Source organism: Nicotiana tabacum, chromosome 12 (assembly GCF_000715075.1).
Source record: "Nicotiana tabacum cultivar K326 chromosome 12, ASM71507v2, whole genome shotgun sequence".
Lineage (NCBI taxonomy): Eukaryota > Viridiplantae > Streptophyta > Magnoliopsida > Solanales > Solanaceae > Nicotiana > Nicotiana tabacum.
The window spans coordinates 22,436,230-22,455,084 of NC_134091.1; the positions used below are offsets into that span (position 1 = coordinate 22,436,230).

General features: G+C 41.8%; 1 protein-coding gene across 1 annotated transcript; it reads left to right on the forward strand.

The window, feature by feature from the left end:
- The first annotated feature begins 14,353 nt into the window (after positions 1-14,353).
- On the forward strand, positions 14,354-17,799 carry LOC107773299 (ABC transporter F family member 4-like). The gene is made up of 2 exons (XM_016592734.2): positions 14,354-14,677; positions 15,394-17,799. Exon 2 carries the CDS (start codon positions 15,406-15,408, stop codon positions 17,581-17,583), a length of 2,178 nt encoding a protein of 725 aa, XP_016448220.2. The 5' UTR covers positions 14,354-14,677; positions 15,394-15,405; the 3' UTR covers positions 17,584-17,799.
- Positions 17,800-18,855: the final 1,056 nt, after the last annotated feature.

Sequence of the window (18,855 nt, forward strand, 5' to 3'; positions counted from 1 at the left end):
ACTGGAGCCGCTTCTGCGGGCTCGCATTTGCGAGGCTCGCTCCGCTTCTGTGGAGAACTCGCTTCTGCACCCATCCATCTGCATCTGCGATCACGCAGGTGCGAAAATTCCCTCGCACATGCGACCACTGCCTCACAACCCCCTGTCCGCATCTGTGCTTGCCAAGCTCGCTTCTGCGAGCTCACACCTGCGAGCCAATTTCCGCAGGTGAGATTGCATCAGATGGCAGAAACTTTCAGATTTTTCTTCTAAGTCCGAATTCGATCCCGTAACCATCTGAAACTCACCCGAGGACCCCGGGACCTATTCAAATTTTGCACATAATTCATAAATGACATAACGGACCTATTCAAATTTCCATAATCGGATTCGACCTCGATATCAAAAAGTCAACCCCCAATCAAACTCCCCAAAAATTCAATTTTCGCCATTTCAAGCCTAATCGTGCTACGGACCTCCAAATAATTTTCCGGACACGCTCCTAAATCCAAAATCACCATACGGAGATATTAAAATTATCAAAATTCAAATATGAGGTCGTTCACATATAAGTCAACATCCGGTTAACCTTTCTAGGGAAAATCCATCCCTCAATATAAATGCTTCGGCCAAGATCCATGCCCAGGGAAGATCCATCCCTCAATATATATCTATGGCAAGATCCATACCCAGGGAAGATCCATCTCAGATATATATATATATATATATATATATATATATATATATATATATATATATATATATATATATATATATATATATATCAACTATGCACACTGTGGGGGTGCAAACTCCGGAGGGGCTCCTTCAGTCCAAGCGCTATAATAGCCAGATCCAGGCATAAATAAATAAACATAACTATCACTCAGAATCTCCAGTCTCTCAGGATCTCAATAACATGAAGAATCAACCTGACATGATGATATGAAGTATCAATGAATGAAAACTGAGACTGAGATATGATATGCAAGTGATAGATGTGACTGAGTAAAAAATTATAAATTTAAACAAATAATTCAACAGCAATACGACCCATGTGGGTCCCAAAATATAACGGCGCGTAGCCAAATCAGGATCTTTAATATAAGTCTCAGCTCAATTTCTCTAACACGTAGAGGATATGCGGATAATGACATTTATTAAATTATGCAACTCCATGGAATCAATTTAAGTCAAAATTTTCATGATGCACGCCCACACGCCCATCACCTAGCATGTGCGTCATCTCGAAACAATTCATACAACATGAAATTCAGTGATTTATACCCTCAGAACCAAGTTTAGAAATGTCACTTACCTCAAATGGCGTAATTTCTTACTACGATATGTCATTGCCTCGCAAATTGGTCTCTGAAAGCCTCGTATCTAGCCACAATTAATTCGATTCAGTTAATACAAATTATTAGAATTAATTCCATAAGAAAATACTAATTTTCCAATAAAATTCGAAATTTAACTCAAAAATTGCCTATGGGACCCACGTCTCGGTACCCGACAAAAGTTACAAAATCCGAAAGTCCATTCAACCACGAGTCCAACCATACCAATTTTACTAAATTCTGACAACAACTCGGCTTCCAAATTCTCAAATCTTATTTTTAAATCCCTAGGTTCAAATCCCCGATTTATACCTCAAAAACACGTAATCTAGTCGGATTATTCGATGATAATTCAATATTATGGAGTAGAAATGATCACAAGTGACTTACCTCAAGTTTTCCGTGAATTCTCTCTGAAAATCGCTCCAAAAACCGTGCTTGAAAGTCCAAAAATGGCAAAAACTAAGAATCCCTTCGAAATGTATATTGTCCATGGGTTCCGCACCTGAGACTCACTTAGCTGCTTCTGCGGTCTCACAGGTGCGAGAAACCACCCGCTTCTGCAGTTTGCTAAGGCCTCCACTGCCTCCGCTTCTGCGTGCTCGAAGCCGCTTCTGTGGGCTCGCATTTGCAAGGCTCAGTCCGCTTCTACGGAGCTTGCGCTTCTGCGCCCATCCGTCCGCATCTATGATCACGCAAGTGCGGAAATTCCCTCGCACCTGCGACCACTGCCTCACAACCTCCTACCCACATCTGCGCTTGCCAAGCTCGCTTCTGCGAGCCAAATTCCGTAGATGTGATTGCATCAGTAGGCAGCAGCATGTTTCAATTGTTCTAAGTCCAAATTTGATCCGCTTCTGCGAGGCCCTCGGGACTTCAACCAAATACACCAACAAGTCCTAAAATATCATACGAACTTAGTCGAGACTTTCAATAACATCAAACAACACTAAAAGCACGAATCATACCCCAATTCAAGCCTAATGAACTTTGAAACTTTCCATTTCTACAAACAACGTCAGAACCTATCAAATCACGTCCGATTAACTTCACATTTTGCACACAAGTCATAAATGACATAACAGACCTATTCAAATTTCAAGAATCGGATTCTGACCTTGATATCAAAAAGTCAACCCCCGGTCAAACTTTCCAAAAATTTAGCTTTCGCCATTTCAAGCCTAATTCCACTACGGACACGCTCCTAAGTCCAAAGTTACCATACAGAGCTAGTGAAATCATCAGAATTCAAATCTGAGGTCATTTACACATAAATCAACATCTTGTCAACTTTTCTAACTTTAGCTTTCAATTATGAGACTAAGTGTCTTATTTTACTCAGCGGACCCGAACCAACTAACCCGGTAAGTCATAAAATAACTGTAAAGCATAAATTGAGCAGTAAATATGAGAAAAGGGTTATAATATTCAAAACGACCGGCCAGGTCGTTACAGTTTGACTTTTATAGTTAAAACCAAACCAAACCAAATATTGACGGGTTTATTTTTCCAACACCAAACAAAATCAAACCAAACCATAGTCGGGTTTTTTTTCTCGGTTTGACTCAAATTGCCAGGTTGGTGCGGTTTGTCGGTTTTATTTGTATATATAATGACCCGACCAATCATTTTGAGAGAATTAGACATGAACCCCTATTTATTTCTCCCTCTACTTCAGCTAGTAGTTATATAACTTGCCGAGAGGATTTGTTTTTGGTTTCGGAGTGAAATGGGACACATAGTCCCTAAACTGGAGGTTTAAGTCATAGGATTTGACCGTAGTTTGAACTGTGTGAAGATGACTCCAGAATGGAGTTTTGATGGTTTCTATAGCTCCGTAGGGTGATTTTGGTCTTAGGAGCGTGTTCAGATGTTGAATTGGAGGTTCGTAGGTCATTTTAGCGCTAAATGGCGAAAGTTGGAAAAATGATGATTTTTGAGAAGTTTGACCGGGAGTGGACTTTTTGATATCAAGGTCGGATTCCGATTCCAAAAGTTGGAGTAGATCCATAATGTCCATTATGACTTGTGTGCAAAATTTGAGGTCAATCGGACTTGATTTGATAGGTTTCGGTGTCGGATGTAGAAGTTTGAAACCTTGAAGTTCACTAGGCTTAAATTGATGTGTAATTCATTTTTTTAGCATTGTCTGATGTGATTTAAAGGCTCGACTAAGTTTGTGTGATGTTTTAGGACTTGTTGGTATGTTTGGTTGAGGTCTCGGGGGCCTCGGGTGGATTCCAGATGGTTAACGGATCAAAATTTAGACTTTGAGCATAGCTGAAGCTTTGCTGTGTCTGGTTCAATCGCACCTGTGCATTTTGGGATGCAAGTGTATCACTACAGAAGCAGCCTTCGAGTCGCAGAAGCGGAATTGGGACTCTCCAGTTGAGCCCGCAGATGCGGTCATGGCCCCGCAGAAGCGAGAAGATGGGCACAAATGCGGATGGTGCGTAGGTGCGATGGTGAGTTCCGCACCTGCGGTTGCGCAGATGCGAGGGAGAAGACCGCAGAAGCAGAGGCCCAGCTCCAGTGGTTAACCTCAGAAGCGTTGCATTTTTCACAAAAGCGGGACCACAAATGCGGTCAAGTGATCCGCAGAAGAGGAAGTCATGGACATACTCTATTAATTCAAGGGTTCAGGATTTTTGCTCATTAAGACAACTTGGAGATTTTTGAGAGCATTTTTGAGGGATTTCTTGAGGTAAGTCCCTTGTGTTTATTTTTAATCAATAATTTTTCCCCCATTAGTTTTTCCACCTAGTTAGTTTGTATTTAAGGTGAAAATTGAGAGTTTGAGGTTAGGGATTTGGAGAGTTGATTGGGGATTTGAGTGACGATTTGGTGTCGGATTTTGGTAAAAATGGTATGGGTGAACTCGTGGTCGAGTGGGTGTTCGTATTTTGTGACTTTTATCCGATTCCGAGACATGGGCCCGAGTCGACTTTTTAGGCCGAAATTTTGATTCTTTGCTAAAGTCGTAGTTTCATTATTTAAATTAGTTTCTTGTCATTTTATTCATGTTAGGAATTTGCTTTTGGCTAGATTTGGGCCATTCGGAGTCGGAAAATTGAGGGAAAGGCATTCTTACCAATTGATTGAGCGACATTTGAGGTAAGTGACTTGTCTAACCTTGTGGGGGGGAGGGGGGAGGGGAAAATCCCCTTAGGATTTGGTACTGTTGTAACAATTTGTGATATGTGAGCGTCGTGTACACAAGGTGAAGAGAGCGTACACGAGCTGATTATGGGAAATTTGGTTATTGTTGATTTGTCATCTAGTAAAATACATTAAGTGAGTTACCTTAGCATATGTAGTGATCATGTTTACTCTAGCATCGCATGTCTACGTGCCTTAACTCTTACTTGCAATTTGTGCAACATGCTTAGCAGAATTTCCTACTTTCCTTGATTTGAATTAAATCTTTAACCGTACGATTCTTGCTGAAAAATTATGTTTCCCTTCGATTACCTGCTGCATATTTACTTTGGGACTACGTACGAGGCGGTTCCTCGGGAGATCCCCCTGTACTGCATATTTACTTTGGGACTACGAGGAGATTTCTCGGGGGATCCCCATGTACTGCATATTTACTTTGGGACTACGAGGCATTTACTCGGGAGATCCCCATGTACTGCATATTTACTTTGGGACTACGAGGCGGTTCCTCGGGAGACTCCCCTGTACTGCATATTTACATTTGGGACTACGAGGCGGTACCTCGGGAGTGCCCCTGTTGTGTACCTCTATTTATTGTGCTGATAGTTTCTAAAATTTCTTATTGTTTAAATTCTTAGTCATTTCAAAATATTATTATATCCTTTGCCTTACTTTTCTTTTAAACCAGTAGGGCCCTGACCTGACCTCATCACTACTCTACTGAGGTTAGTCTTGGCACTTACTGGGTACCGTTGTGGCGTACTCATACTACACTCAGCACATCTTTTTGTGCAGATCCAGGTTCTTCCCACCATACCAAATACCAGTGAGCCGGTCTGTGCGTGGAGACTTCTAGGTATATCTGCCAGCGTCCGCAGACCTCGGAGTCCCTCTCTATCCTTACTATGTTGTATTCCTTATCTTTCTTTAGACTCTGATAGAGACACTTAGTATTTGCTCTCAGAAGCTTGTGACTTGTTTCCACCGAATTTTGGGAGTTTGTAAATCATGGATTTGCAGTTTTATATTTATATATCATGTGTTGAGATTGGAGTTCAATTTATTGATCATATATTCCGCAAATTGTTAGGCTTACCTAGTATTAGAGACTAGGTGTCATCACGACGTCCTACGGAGGGAAAAATAGGGTCATGACAAGTTGGTATCAGAGCACTAGGTTCATAGGTGTTATGAGTCACAAGCAGGTTTAGTAAAGTCTCGCGGATCGGTACGGATACGTCTGTACTTATATTCGGGAGGCTATGGAACTGTTAGGAAAACTTTCACTTTCTTTGATTCCTTATCGTGCAAGATTTTGACTTCGGACTCTAAACTTTTGTCTTTCTATTCACTCACAGATGGTGAGGACATGTACAGCTGGATCAGACGATCAGATACTCGCGCCCCTGCTATAGCCGCGAGAGGTCAGGGCCAGGGTAGAGGCCGAGGACGTCCACGTGGTGCAGCCAGAGCACCCACACGAGCTACTATAGAGGAGCCACCAGTAGCTCCAGTTGGAGGACAAGCACCCGAGACGCCTGTTACTACACCAGATTTTTAGGAGACTTTAGCCCAGTTTCTGAGCATGTTCAGCACCTTGGCTCAGGCAGGATTGATACCTCTTGCTCCTGTCACATCTCAGGCTGAGGAAGGAGCACAGACTCCCATTATCGGTACCCCAGAGCAGCGAGTTCAAGTAGACCAGGATCCAGAGATCATATTGATACAGTCAGTAGCTCCAGTTCAGCCCGAGGTCAGAGCAGCATCTTCTGAGGCAGAGCAGCTTAGGCTCGAGAGGTACAAAAGTACCACCCACCTACTTTCAGTGGCTTGGCATCAGAGGATGCCCAGAGTTTTCTTGAAGAGTGCCACCATATCCTCCGTACTATGGGTGTTGCGAAGACTAGTGGGGTCTCTTTCACTACATTCCAGCTTAGTGGATTAGCCTACCAGTGGTGGCGTGCATACGAGTTTGATAGTCCGGCTGAGGCAGCTTCACTCACCTGGACCCAGTTCTCAGATATGTTCCTGAGGGAATATTTTCCCCAGATTCTTAGGGATGTTTGGTGCATGGAGTTTAAGCATTTGCGTCAGGGTGCTATGACCGTATCAGAGTTTGTGGTCTGATTCAGTGATTTGGCCAGGAATGCACTAGCCCTGGTCGCTACTGTTCGAGAGCGGATTAGTCGGTTCATTGAAGGGCTCAACCCTAGTATCAGATTGAGCATAGACCACGAGTTGGAGATGGATATTACGTACCAGCATGTAGTAGGGATTGCTAGGAGGTTGGAGGGTATGTTGACTCGGGATAGAGAGGAGAGAGAGGCCAAAACATCTAGAGAGTCTGGCACTTACAGTGGTACTCGTGCCCCAGCTACAGCTCTTCAGGGAAGAGGTTATATGGGTCGCCCTGTTCATTCAGCACTTCCAGCCGCCAACGGTGCTTCGGCCACTACTAGGCCCCAGGATCCTTATTATGCACTGTCAGTGTCTAGTGTGCCTTCTGTATGAGGTGCTTCCAGTGGTTAGTCCAGTCGATCAAGCCCGAGCCAGTCACAGTAGCCACGTCCTCCGAGAGCTTGTTTTAAGTATGGCGATATTCGTCATTTGGTGAGGGATTGCCATAGATTCAATGAGGGGTGCACCTCCATAGATTTCTCAGGCACTGCGTGATCCGCTGGGTCCTTAGGCTATGATTACAGCACCAGCTACCACCCCACCTGCACAGCCAGCTAGAGGTGGAGGTCGGACAGGTAGAGGTCGCCCTAAAGGGGGAGGCCAGGCCAGATATTATGCCTTTCATGCTAGGACAGAGACAGTTGCATCGAATTCGGTTATCACATGTACTGTTCTAGTCTGTCATAGAGATGCATCAGTCTTATTTGATTCAGGCTCCACTTATTCCTATGTGTCATATTATTTTGCTTCGTATTTGGGTATATCCCATGATTCTCTGAGTTCACCTGTTTATGTATCTACACATGTGGGTGATTCCATTATTGTTGACTATGTGTATCGGTCGTGTTTGATTGTTCTTAGTGGTTTTGAGACCAGAGCCAATTTATTATTGCTTAGTATGGTGGATTTCGATGTTATTTTGGGCATGGACTAATTGTCACCCCATCACACTATCCTTGATTGTCATTCCAAGACGGTGACGTTGGCTATGCCAGGTCTACCGCGACTATAGTGGAGAGGTACCTTGGATCATGTTCTTAGCATGGTTGTTTCATTTCTTAAAGCTCAACGAATGGTTGAGAAGGAGTGTGATGCGTATCTGGCCTATGTGAGAGATGTTAGTGTTGATACTCATACTGTCGAGTCAGTTCGGATAGTGAGGGATTTTGCAGACATATTTCCAGCAGATCTTCCGGGCATGCCGCCCGATAGAGATATCGACTTTGGCATTGATTTGTTACCGGGCACTCAGCCCATTTCTATTCCACCTTATCGTATGGCCCCAGCAGAGTTGAAGGAGTTAAAGGAACAGTTGCAAGAGTTGCTCGATAAGGGCTTCATTCGGCCCAGTGTGTCGCCATGGGGCGCTCCTATCTTATTTGTGAAGAAGAAGGATGGTTCTATGCGAATGTGTATTGATTATTGCCAGTTGAACAAGGTTATAGTGAAGAACAGGTATCCCTTGCCACGTATTGATGACCTATTTGATCAGCTTCATGGTGCCAGAGTGTTCTCTAAGATCGACTTGCGTTCAGGCTATCATCAGTTAAAGATTCGGGAGCCAGATATCCCGAAGACTGCTTTCAGGACTTGGTATGGTCATTACGAGTTCCTTGTGATGTCTTTTGGGCTGACAAACACCCCAACAGTATTCATGCACTTGATGAACAATGTGTTTCAACCCTATCTTAATTCTTTCATCATTGTGTTTATTGACGACATTCTGGTGTACTCCCGGAGTCGGGAGGATCATGAGCAGCACCTGAGGACTGGGCTTCAGACCTTGAGGGAGAAGAAGTTGTATGCAAATTTTCGAAGTGTGAGTTCTGGCTAGATTCAATGGCATTTTTGGGTCATGCAGTATCGAGTGAAGGGATCAAGGTAGACCCGAAGAAGATTGAAGCAGTGCAGAATTGGCCCAGACCGTCCTCAGCTATGGAGATCCGGAGTTTTCTTGGCTTGGCAGGGTATTACCGTCGATTTGTGGAGGGTTTCTCGTCTATTGCATCACCTATGACCAGATTGAACCAAAAGGTTGCTCCATTCAGGTGGACCGAGGAGTGTGAGGAGAGCTTTCAAAAGCTCAAGATTGCTTTGACTACAGCCCCAGTATTAGTGTTGCCTACAGGATTGGGGTCCTACACGGTGTATTGTGATGCGTCGCGCATTGGTCTCGGCGCGGTGTTGATGCAGGACGGTAGGGTGATTGCCTACGCGTCCAGACAGTTGAAGGTGTATGAGAAGAATTATCATGTCCATGACCTCGAGTTAGCGACTATTGTTCATGCCTTGAAGATCTGGCGGCACTATGTGTATAGTGTTCCTTGTGAGGTTTTCACCGATCACCGGAGTCTACAACATCTGTTTAAACAGAAGGATCATAACTTGCGGCAGCGGAGATGGTTAGAGTTGCTTAAGGATTATGACATCACCATTCTCTATCATCCCGGGAAGGCCAATGTGATGGTCGATGCCTTGAGTCGAAAGGCAAAGAGTTTGGGAAGTTTAGCATATCTACCAGTAGTAGAGAGGCCTTTAGCCTTGGATGTTCAGGCCTTGGCCAACCAGTTTGTCAGATTGGATGTTTCCGAGCTGAGTAGAGTTTTGGCTTATGTGGTTTCTCAGTCTTCTCTTTATGATCGCATCAGGGAGTGTCAGTATGATGTCCCACATTTTCTTGTCCTTAAGGACACGGTTAATCACGGTGATGCCAAGGAAGTCACTATTGGAGATGACGGTGTGTTACGGATGCAGGGCAGGCTATGTGTGCCTACTATAGATGGTTTGCGTGAGTTGATTCTCCAGGAGGCTCACAGTTCGGGTATTCCATTCACCCAGGTGCCGCGAAGATGTATCAGGATTAGAGGCAGCACTATTGGTGGAGGCGGATGAAGAAGGATATAGTGGAATATATAGCTTGTTGCCTAAATTGTCAGCAGGTGAAGTATGAGCATCAACGACCGGGTGAATTTCTTCAGAAGTTAGAGATTCTAGAGTGGAAATGGGAGCGAATCATTATAGATTTCATTGTTGGGCTCCCACAGACTCAGAGGAAGTTCGATGCAGTTTGGGTGATTGTGGATAGATTGACCAAGTCAGCTCATTTTTTTTCCTGTGATTACTACTTACTCTTCGGATCAGCTGGTTCAGGTTTACATCAGCAAGATTGTTAGGCTTCATGGCGTACCAGTATCTATCATCTCTGACCGGGGAATGTAGTTTACATCACGGTTCTGGAGAGCCGTACAACGTGAGTTGGATACTCGTGTGGAGTTGAGTACATCATTTCACCCTCAGACGGACGGACAATCGGAGCGCACTATTCAGATATTGGAGGATATGCTTCGTGCGTGTGTGATTGATTTTGGGGGTGCTTGGGATCAGTTCTTACCACTTGCGGAGTTTGCCTACAACAATAGTTATCAGTCGATCATTCAGATGGTGCTGTATGAGGCTTTGTATGGTAGACAGTGCCGGTCTCCAATGGGTTGGTTCGAGCGGGTGAGGCTAGGCTATTGGGTACAGACTTGGTTCAAGATGCCTTAGAAAAAGTTAAATTGATTTAGGATCGACTTCGTACAGCCCAGTCCAGGCAGAAGAGTTATGAAGATCGAAAGGTTCGCGACGTTGCATTCATGGTTGGGGAGCGGGTCTTGCTCCGGGTTTCGCCCATGAAGGGTGTTATGAGGTTCGGAAAGAAGGGTAAGTTAAGCCCTAGGTATATCGGACCTTTTGAGATCCTTGAGAGGGTTGGAGAGGTGGCTTACAGACTTGCACTACCACCTAGTCTCTCTGCAGTTCATCCATTATTTCATGTTTCCATGCTCCGGAAGTATCACGACGATCCGTCTCATGTGTTAGACTTCATCTCAGTCCAGTTGGACAAGGACCTATCTTATGTGGAGGAGCCAGTGGCCATTTTGGACAGGCAGGTTCGAAAGTTGAGGTCGAAGAACATTGCTTCAGTGAAAGTTCAGTGGAGGGGTCATCCAGTCAAGGAGGCAACTTGGGAGATCGAGCAGGATATGCGCAACAGTTATCCTCATCTTTTCACCACTTCAGGTATGTCTCTATACTCGTTCGAGGACGCATGTATGTTTTAAGAGGGGGAGGATGCAATGATCCGGCCGGTTGTTTTGAGAGAATTAGCCATGAACCCCTATTTATTTCTCCCTCTACTTCGGTTAGTAGTTATGTAACTTGCGGGGAGGATTTGTTTTTGGTTTCGGAGTGAAATGAGACACATAGTCCCTAAAATGGAGGTTTAAGTCATAGGAATTTATCGTAGTTCGAACTATGTGAAGACAACTCCGGAATGGAGTTTTGACGGTTCCTATAGTTTCGTAGGGTGATTTTGTTCTTAGGAGCGTGTTCGGATGTTGAATTGGAGGTCTGTAGGTCATTTTAGCGCTAATCGGCGAAAGTTGGAAAAATGATGATTTTTGAGAAGTTTGACCGGGAGTGGACTTTTTGATATCAAGGCCGGATTCCGATTCCGAAAGTTGGAGTAGGTCCATAATGTCAATTATGACTTGTGTGCAAAATTTGAGGTCAATCAGACTTGATTTGATAGGTTTTGGCGTCGGATGTAGAAGTTTGAAACCTTGAAGTTCACTAGGCTTGAATCGATGCGTAATTCATGTTTTTAGCATTGTTAGATGTGATTTAAAGGCTCGACTAAGTTCGTGTGATGTTTTAGGACTTCGTTGGTATGTTTGATTGAGGACCCGGGGCCCTCAGGTGGATTTCGGATGGTTAACGGATAAAAAATTGAACTTTGAGCATAGCTGAAGCTTTGCTGTGTCTGGTGCAATCGCACCTGCGCATTTTGGGCCGCGGGTGCGACACCGCAGAAGCGGAATTGGGACTGTCCAGCTGAGTCCGTAGATGCGGTCATAGCTCCGTAGAAGTGAGAAGATGGGCGCAGATGTGGAAGGTGCGTAGGTGCGATGGTGAGTTCCGCACCTGCAGTTGCGCAGATGCGAGGGAGAATACCGCAGAAGCGGAGGCCCAGCTCCAATGGTTAAACTCAGAAGCGATGCATTTTCCGCAAAAGCGGGACTGCAAATGCGGTCAAGTGATCCGTAGAAGCGGAAGTCCTGGACAAACTATATTAATTCAAGGGTTCGGGATTTTTGCTCATTTTAGACATTTTGAGCTCGGGTCTTGGAGATTTTTTAGAACATTTTCGAGGGTTTTCTTGAGGTAAGTCCCTTGTGTTTATTTTTTATCAATAATCTTACTTCTCCATTGATTTTTTCACCTAGTTAGTGTGTATTTAAGGTGAAAATTGGGAGTTTGAGGTTAGGGATTTGGAGAGTTGATTGGAAGTTTGAGTGATGATTTGGTGTCGGATTTTGGTAAAAATGGTATGGGTGAACTCGTGGTAGAGTGGGTGTTTGTATTTTGTGACTTTTACCTGATTCCAAGGCGAGGGCCCGGGTCGACCTTTTAGGCCGAAATTTCGATTTTTTGCTAAAGTCGTAGTTTTATAATTTAAATTAGTTTCTTGTAATTTTATTCATGTTATGAAATTGCTTTTGGCTAGATTTGGGCCATTCGGAATCGAAAAATCGAGGGAAGGGCATTCTTGCCGATTGATTGAGCGACATTTGAGGTAAGTGACTTGTCTAAGCTTGTGTGGGGGAAATCCCCTTAGGATTTGGTACTGTTGTAACAATTTGTGATATGTGAGCGCCGTGTACGCGGGGTGACGAGTGCGTACACGGGCTGATTATGAAAAATTCGGTTCTTGGTGATTTGTCATCTTTTAAAATACATAAACTCAGTTGCCTTAGCATATGTAGTGATCATGTTTAGTCTAGCATCGCATGTCTACATGCCTTAACTCTTACTTGCAATTTGTACAACATGCTTAGTTGAATTTCCTACTTTTCTTGATTTGAATTAAATATTTAACTGTAAGATTCTTGCTGGAAAATTGGGTTTCCCTTCGATTACCTGCTGCATATTTACTTTGGGACTACGAGGCGGTTCCTCGGGAGATCCCTTGTACTGCATATTTACTTTGGGACTACGAGGATATTTCTCGGGAGATCCCCATGTACTGCATATTTACTTTGGGACTACGAGGCATTTACTCGAGAGATCCCCTGTACTGCATATTTACTTTGGGACTACGAGCCGTGTACTCGGGAGATCCCCATGTACTGCATATTTACTTTGGGACTACGAGGCGGTTCCTTGGGAGATTCCCCTGTACTGTATCTTTATATTTGGGACTACAAGGCGGTACCTCGGGAGTGCCCCTACTGTGTACCTCTATTTATTGTGCTGATATTTTCTAAAATTTCTTATTGTTTAAATTCTCAGTCATTTCAAAATATTATTATATCCTCTGCCTCACTTTTCTTTTAACCCAGTAGGGCCCTGACCTGACCTCGTCACTACTCTACCGAGGTTAGACTTGGTACTTACTGGGTACCGTTGTGGCGTACTCATACTAAACTCTGCACATCTTTTTGTGCAGATCCAGGTTCTTCCCACCAGACCAGATACCGGTGAGCCGGACCGTGCGTGAAGACTTCTAGGTATATCTGCCAGCGTCCGCAGATCTCGGAGTCCCCCTCTATCCTTACTATGTTGTATTCCTTATCTTTCTTTAGACTCTGATAGAGACACTTAGTATTTGATCTTAGAAACTTGTGACTTATTTTCACCGGATTTTGGGAGTTTGTAAATTATAGATTTGCAGTTTTATATTTATATATCATGTGTTGAGATTGGAGTTCAATTTATTGATCATATATTCCGCAAATTGTTAGGCTTACCTGATATTAGAGATTAGGTGTCATCACGATGTCATACAAGCGAAATGGGGTCATGACAGTACACCCCTAATCTTGAGTACCAATAGTGATAGAGCAAAATTCGGGTGAAGGACAAAGGAAGGAGCAATAAATATAAGGAAGTTTAAGTAATTTAAGATACTGTTAAGTTTATAACTTCTTACATATTTCTTTTTATGTGAAAGTTTATTCTATCATTTATTTTTGTGTTTTTACCACAAATAACATTATTTTGATTTGTAATTTAGATATAAGGAAATTGATATATTTTGTTATTTTAATCAACTTTTCCTGCCATGATTTGTTTTTAAAAAAAATATAGAATTAACACTCCTCCTCCCCCCCCCCCCCCCCAAAAAAAATACTTTTGGACAAATATTTTGTTTAAAAATGATCTTTTGATTTTCTTTAACCTCTCTCGATATTTTTATATTGACAAATGATTTTTTTTAAATGTATTGATTGATGATCGAGGAAAGTAGCGATTCCATCCCTTTACTTGCTATATGGAATCCATATTTCTTAATTTTAGGAACTTCAACTTTTTTTTAATAAATCAAACCTACTTTTTATAAACTTTTTATTCATTTAGATAAGCTACATGTACAATGCGCGTACTATAAGAGTAGTTATATTAAAAATACGAAATTTCTTAGTTAAATATTATTCGTCTTTTTTACCATTTAGAAATAGATTTCATATTAGACAAAATGATCATTTTTATTATTTTTTTAATATTTAGGAATGTGAATAGTCATTTAATTATTTTTTTAATATTTAAAAATTCAAAATAAACTACATTTTATATATTAAATTTTTTCTTATTTGACCTATATAATATCATAATAAATTTGCAGAAGCAAAGTAATAACAAAGAAAAACCACAGCTTTCGTGAAGTGTTTTTTAACCAATTGATTGTTTAAAAAACTTATGTAATTTAGTTAAGACTTTTGAGTACTTTTAATTCCTTTTAGGTTTAAGAGTTTTTAATTTTTGATTCGTAACACGGAAAAAAATTAGTGTACGAAACTTTCAGCACTTTGAACTCCTTTTAAGTTTAGGAATCTTTTTTTAAAAAATTAACCGATTAATTCCTTGTTATTTAGGATTTTGTGAATCTTTCACCACTCTCTCTAAAGTCTGCGACCTTTGTTTATATCTCCGGCGAACTCCTCGGCGGCGATATCCCCTTTTCCTGCGAATTCGAATTCGTAAGTTTGTTATTCTCTGTTATGTATACATCCCCGTTTTACAGTTTTTAACTTTTTAAAACCGAATCTTATTAATTCCACTTTGTAAATTAGGATTTCAGTGATATGGATTTCGATTCGCTGTATGAATAAAGGCATATGCTATAATCTGTGTTTGAGTGTTACTGATAATTTTTGTTGAACTATTAGATTCTGTCTCAACAAGTTGAAAAATTACTTATGAATAGCGCTATTAAAATGAGTTTTTATTATTCCCGAAATACGAGTAAATATTGCTTTCTGGTAGATTTTCCTTTGAAAAGTTACAAAAGATGAGATATTTATAATAATATTGGTATTTTTAGCTGCTGAATAGAGAACTATGAGTTGGGCAAATATAGAACAGGATAAGCCCAGAAATTGGTTACTTTTTTTTAATAAAAAGAAAAAGATCTGATTTCTGGGTTTTCAGTTCTTGGTATGAAAGTGCTTTAAGGATAATTGTTGATTCCTGTTATCTGAGCTGAGCTATGCAATGGTCCTAATGTTTAATTAAAAATTGAATCCAAGCATTTCTAATCAATCGATAGAAAGAGCACTAAAAATAGCAGTCTTTTATGCGAAGCCTCTTCATTACTATTCTGGATTTGTTGTTTCATGGTCAGTTGGCTGAGCTGACTGGTGTACTGACTATCTATTTGTTCACATTTTCTAATTGCTCTCTTTGGTTACAACAGATTTTAAATACAATGGGGAAGAAAAAAACAGACGAGGCTGGTGTAAGTGGGAAGGCTAAGGGAAGCAGCAAAGATGGCTCCAAAGAAGGGAAAAAGGAAAAGCTTTCTGTCTCTGCCATGCTTGCCAGCATGGACCAGAAACCTGAGAAGACCAGCAAAGGATCTTCAGTAATTGGTGCTAATAAGGCCAAGCCTAAAGCAGCTCCAAAAGCGTCAGCTTACACTGATGGTATTGATCTTCCTCCTTCTGATAATGAGGAAGAAGAGCATCTCCCTGAAGAAGAGGAAGAACTGAGAAGGCATAAAAGGAATGAAACAGGTCCACTCGATACCACCATAAGTCATAAAGAGCTGAAGAAACGCGAAAAGAAGGACGTGCTTGCTTTTCAGGCAGCTGAGGTGGCCAAAAAGGAGGCTCTTAAGGATGATCATGATGCTTTTACTGTTGTTATCGGTAGCAGGGCGTCTGTTCTTGAAGGTCAAGATGATGCTGATGCAAATGTCAAGGATATAACTATAGAGAATTTCTCTGTAGCAGCTCGTGGCAAAGAACTTTTAAAGAACACATCAGTAAAGATATCTCATGGAAAGAGATATGGTTTAGTTGGTCCCAATGGAATGGGCAAGTCCACTCTACTAAAGCTCCTTGCTTGGAGGAAGATTCCTGTACCAAAAAACATTGATGTACTCTTGGTTGAACAAGAGATAGTTGGTGATGATAGGACAGCCCTTGAAGCCATTGTTTCAGCTAACGAGGAACTCATCAAGCTCCGAGAAGAGGCTGCATCTTTACAGAATGCTGCTGCATCTGTTGGTGAGAATGAAGATGATGCTGATGGGAATGATGATGTTGGAGAAAAACTATCTGAACTGTACGAAAGGTTGCAGCTGATGGGATCAGATGCTGCTGAGGCCCAAGCATCGAAAATTCTTGCTGGACTTGGTTTCACCAAGGAAATGCAGGGTCGTGCTACCCGGTCTTTTAGTGGTGGTTGGAGGATGAGAATTTCTCTAGCACGGGCTCTTTTTGTTCAGCCTACTCTATTGCTGTTGGATGAACCTACTAATCATCTTGACCTTCGGGCTGTACTATGGTTAGAGGAGTACCTGTGCAGATGGAAGAAAACTCTGGTTGTTGTTTCACATGATCGAGACTTTCTGAACACTGTTTGCAACGAGATTATTCATCTCCATGACTTGAAACTGCACTTCTATCGGGGTAACTTTGATGGTTTTGAAAGTGGATATGAACAACGTCGCAAAGAGATGAACAAGAAGTTTGAGATTTATGATAAGCAGCTAAAAGCTGCCAAGAGATCTGGAAATCGAGCACAACAGGAGAAGGTAAAAGATCGAGCCAAATTTGTAGCCGCCAAAGAATCAAAGAAAAAGGGCAAGGATAGAGTTGATGAAGATGAAACTCCACCTGAAGCCCCTCAGAAGTGGAGGGACTACACCGTAGAGTTCCACTTCCCTGAGCCTACTGAACTGACACCTCCTCTTCTTCAGCTAATTGAGGTCAGCTTCAGTTACCCTAATCGACCAGACTTTAGGCTCTCTGATGTTGATGTTGGAATTGATATGGGAACCCGAGTTGCTATTGTCGGGCCCAATGGAGCAGGCAAATCGACCTTGCTTAACCTCTTGGCAGGTGATTTAGTTCCTACAGAAGGTGAAGTCCGCAGGAGTCAAAAGTTGAGGATTGGGCGGTACTCACAGCATTTTGTTGATCTTCTCACAATGGATGAAACACCTGTCCAGTACCTGCTCCGTCTTCACCCAGATCAGGAGGGACCTAGTAAGCAAGAAGCTGTTCGTGCAAAGCTAGGAAAATTCGGACTTCCCAGCCATAACCATCTTACCCCCATTTTAAAGTTGTCTGGAGGACAAAAGGCTAGAGTTGTATTTACATCCATTTCCATGTCGAAGCCTCACATCTTGCTATTGGATGAGCCAACAAACCATTTGGATATGCAGAGTATTGATGCTTTAGCAGATGCACTTGATGAATTCACAGGTGGAGTTGTGTTAGTCAGTCATGACTCGAGGCTCATATCAAGGGTTTGTGACGATGAAGAAAGAAGTGAAATTTGGGTAGTTGAGAATGGAACTGTTGAAAAGTTCCCTGGTTCATTTGAAGAGTACAAGGAAGAACTTGTAAGGGAAATCAGGGAAGAGGTTGATGATTGATGTTGGGACCAGCTTATTCTATTGTAGTTTCTTGAGTTTTTTGTTCTTCACTTTTTTGAACCTTTTCTTTTCGACTTCATGTTGAGGGAGTGTAATATTCTGTTCCGGATATAAAAGAACATAGTGACTTAAGTTATGTGTACTGTCATATTCTATCTATTTCTTGTTATGGTTTGCCTCTCAGGCAATAATGCAGGTACATTAATTTTTTGCTTCTCACCAATCTGTTCTCGCGCTTATATTTCGGCCTGTCAAATTTTGCCTCAATTTGCAACTTCAACTCGCATTAACATCTAAACTGTTTTGTTTCTGGTGATCGAGGAGAGGTTCTATGATCTCACTTTCTAGTTTTGTAACATGAATGGTATAAGGTGTTGTTTGATCAGGTACCTAAAGTTATCATTTGAGTTTTCTAATCTATCTGGTAGACTGCCAGTTGTACAATGAACACGAGGTATTTGCTTGTCATATATATCATCCTAGCACATAGTTTAAGGAAGAATTACTGCTGTTTTTCTTATATCATTATTCTATAGAAGCATGTCATGTTTTGCACATAGATTGCTGCAACGTCAGAAATCCACCATGTGTCATGTTGTATAATTTCTTGTAATTGTTTCCAGAACTACTCATGTTTCAGCAGCAGTTTAGTAAATAGACTGTTTTTCCACACTGCAGAGCTACGTAATGATCAGAAGATTATGACAGAAAAAATAGACCAAAATATTCAAGTTCTGCATTCAGCAAGGCTTGTGTCTACGCATTCTGCTGTCAGATTCAGGTACATGACATTGCTGGATCAGTAAATTTTTTCAGCACCCGTTATGTATTTTTGAAATGGTTATTGGTTTTTGTCGCTTTAGTCATGCTTGTTAGAACTTGAATGTGATGAAAATTATAGCTCACATTATGCTCAGATGCATCCTCATTCAGCAAATGAGGCAAATTTACCCCCACTCTCTCGACAGGCAGGAAGTGTGAGGGACAGTTGTATTTGCAATAGTAAAACCTTTCCTTATGAAAGCTGGTTCTCAGAGAATATCATTAAGGCGTAATATTGGCTTGGTTGTGAAGAGCTAGATATCCAACATTTGGGGATAATATTTGTAGCCTAAAGTATAGTTACATTATGTATATTATCTCTTATGCTGGAACCTTGAACTTTTAATTTTTTAGACTGCCTCTCTTTTAAATCAGATCCATCTTACGCAAATTTCCATGATGAAGAATGGGGAATTCCAGTACATGATGACAAGTAAGTTGCCAGATTAT

Excerpts from the sequence above, each read along its gene's own strand:
- LOC107773299 (XM_016592734.2), top strand. The coding sequence starts at position 15,406 with ATGGGGAAGAAAAAAACAGACGAGGCTGGTGTAAGTGGGAAGGCTAAG.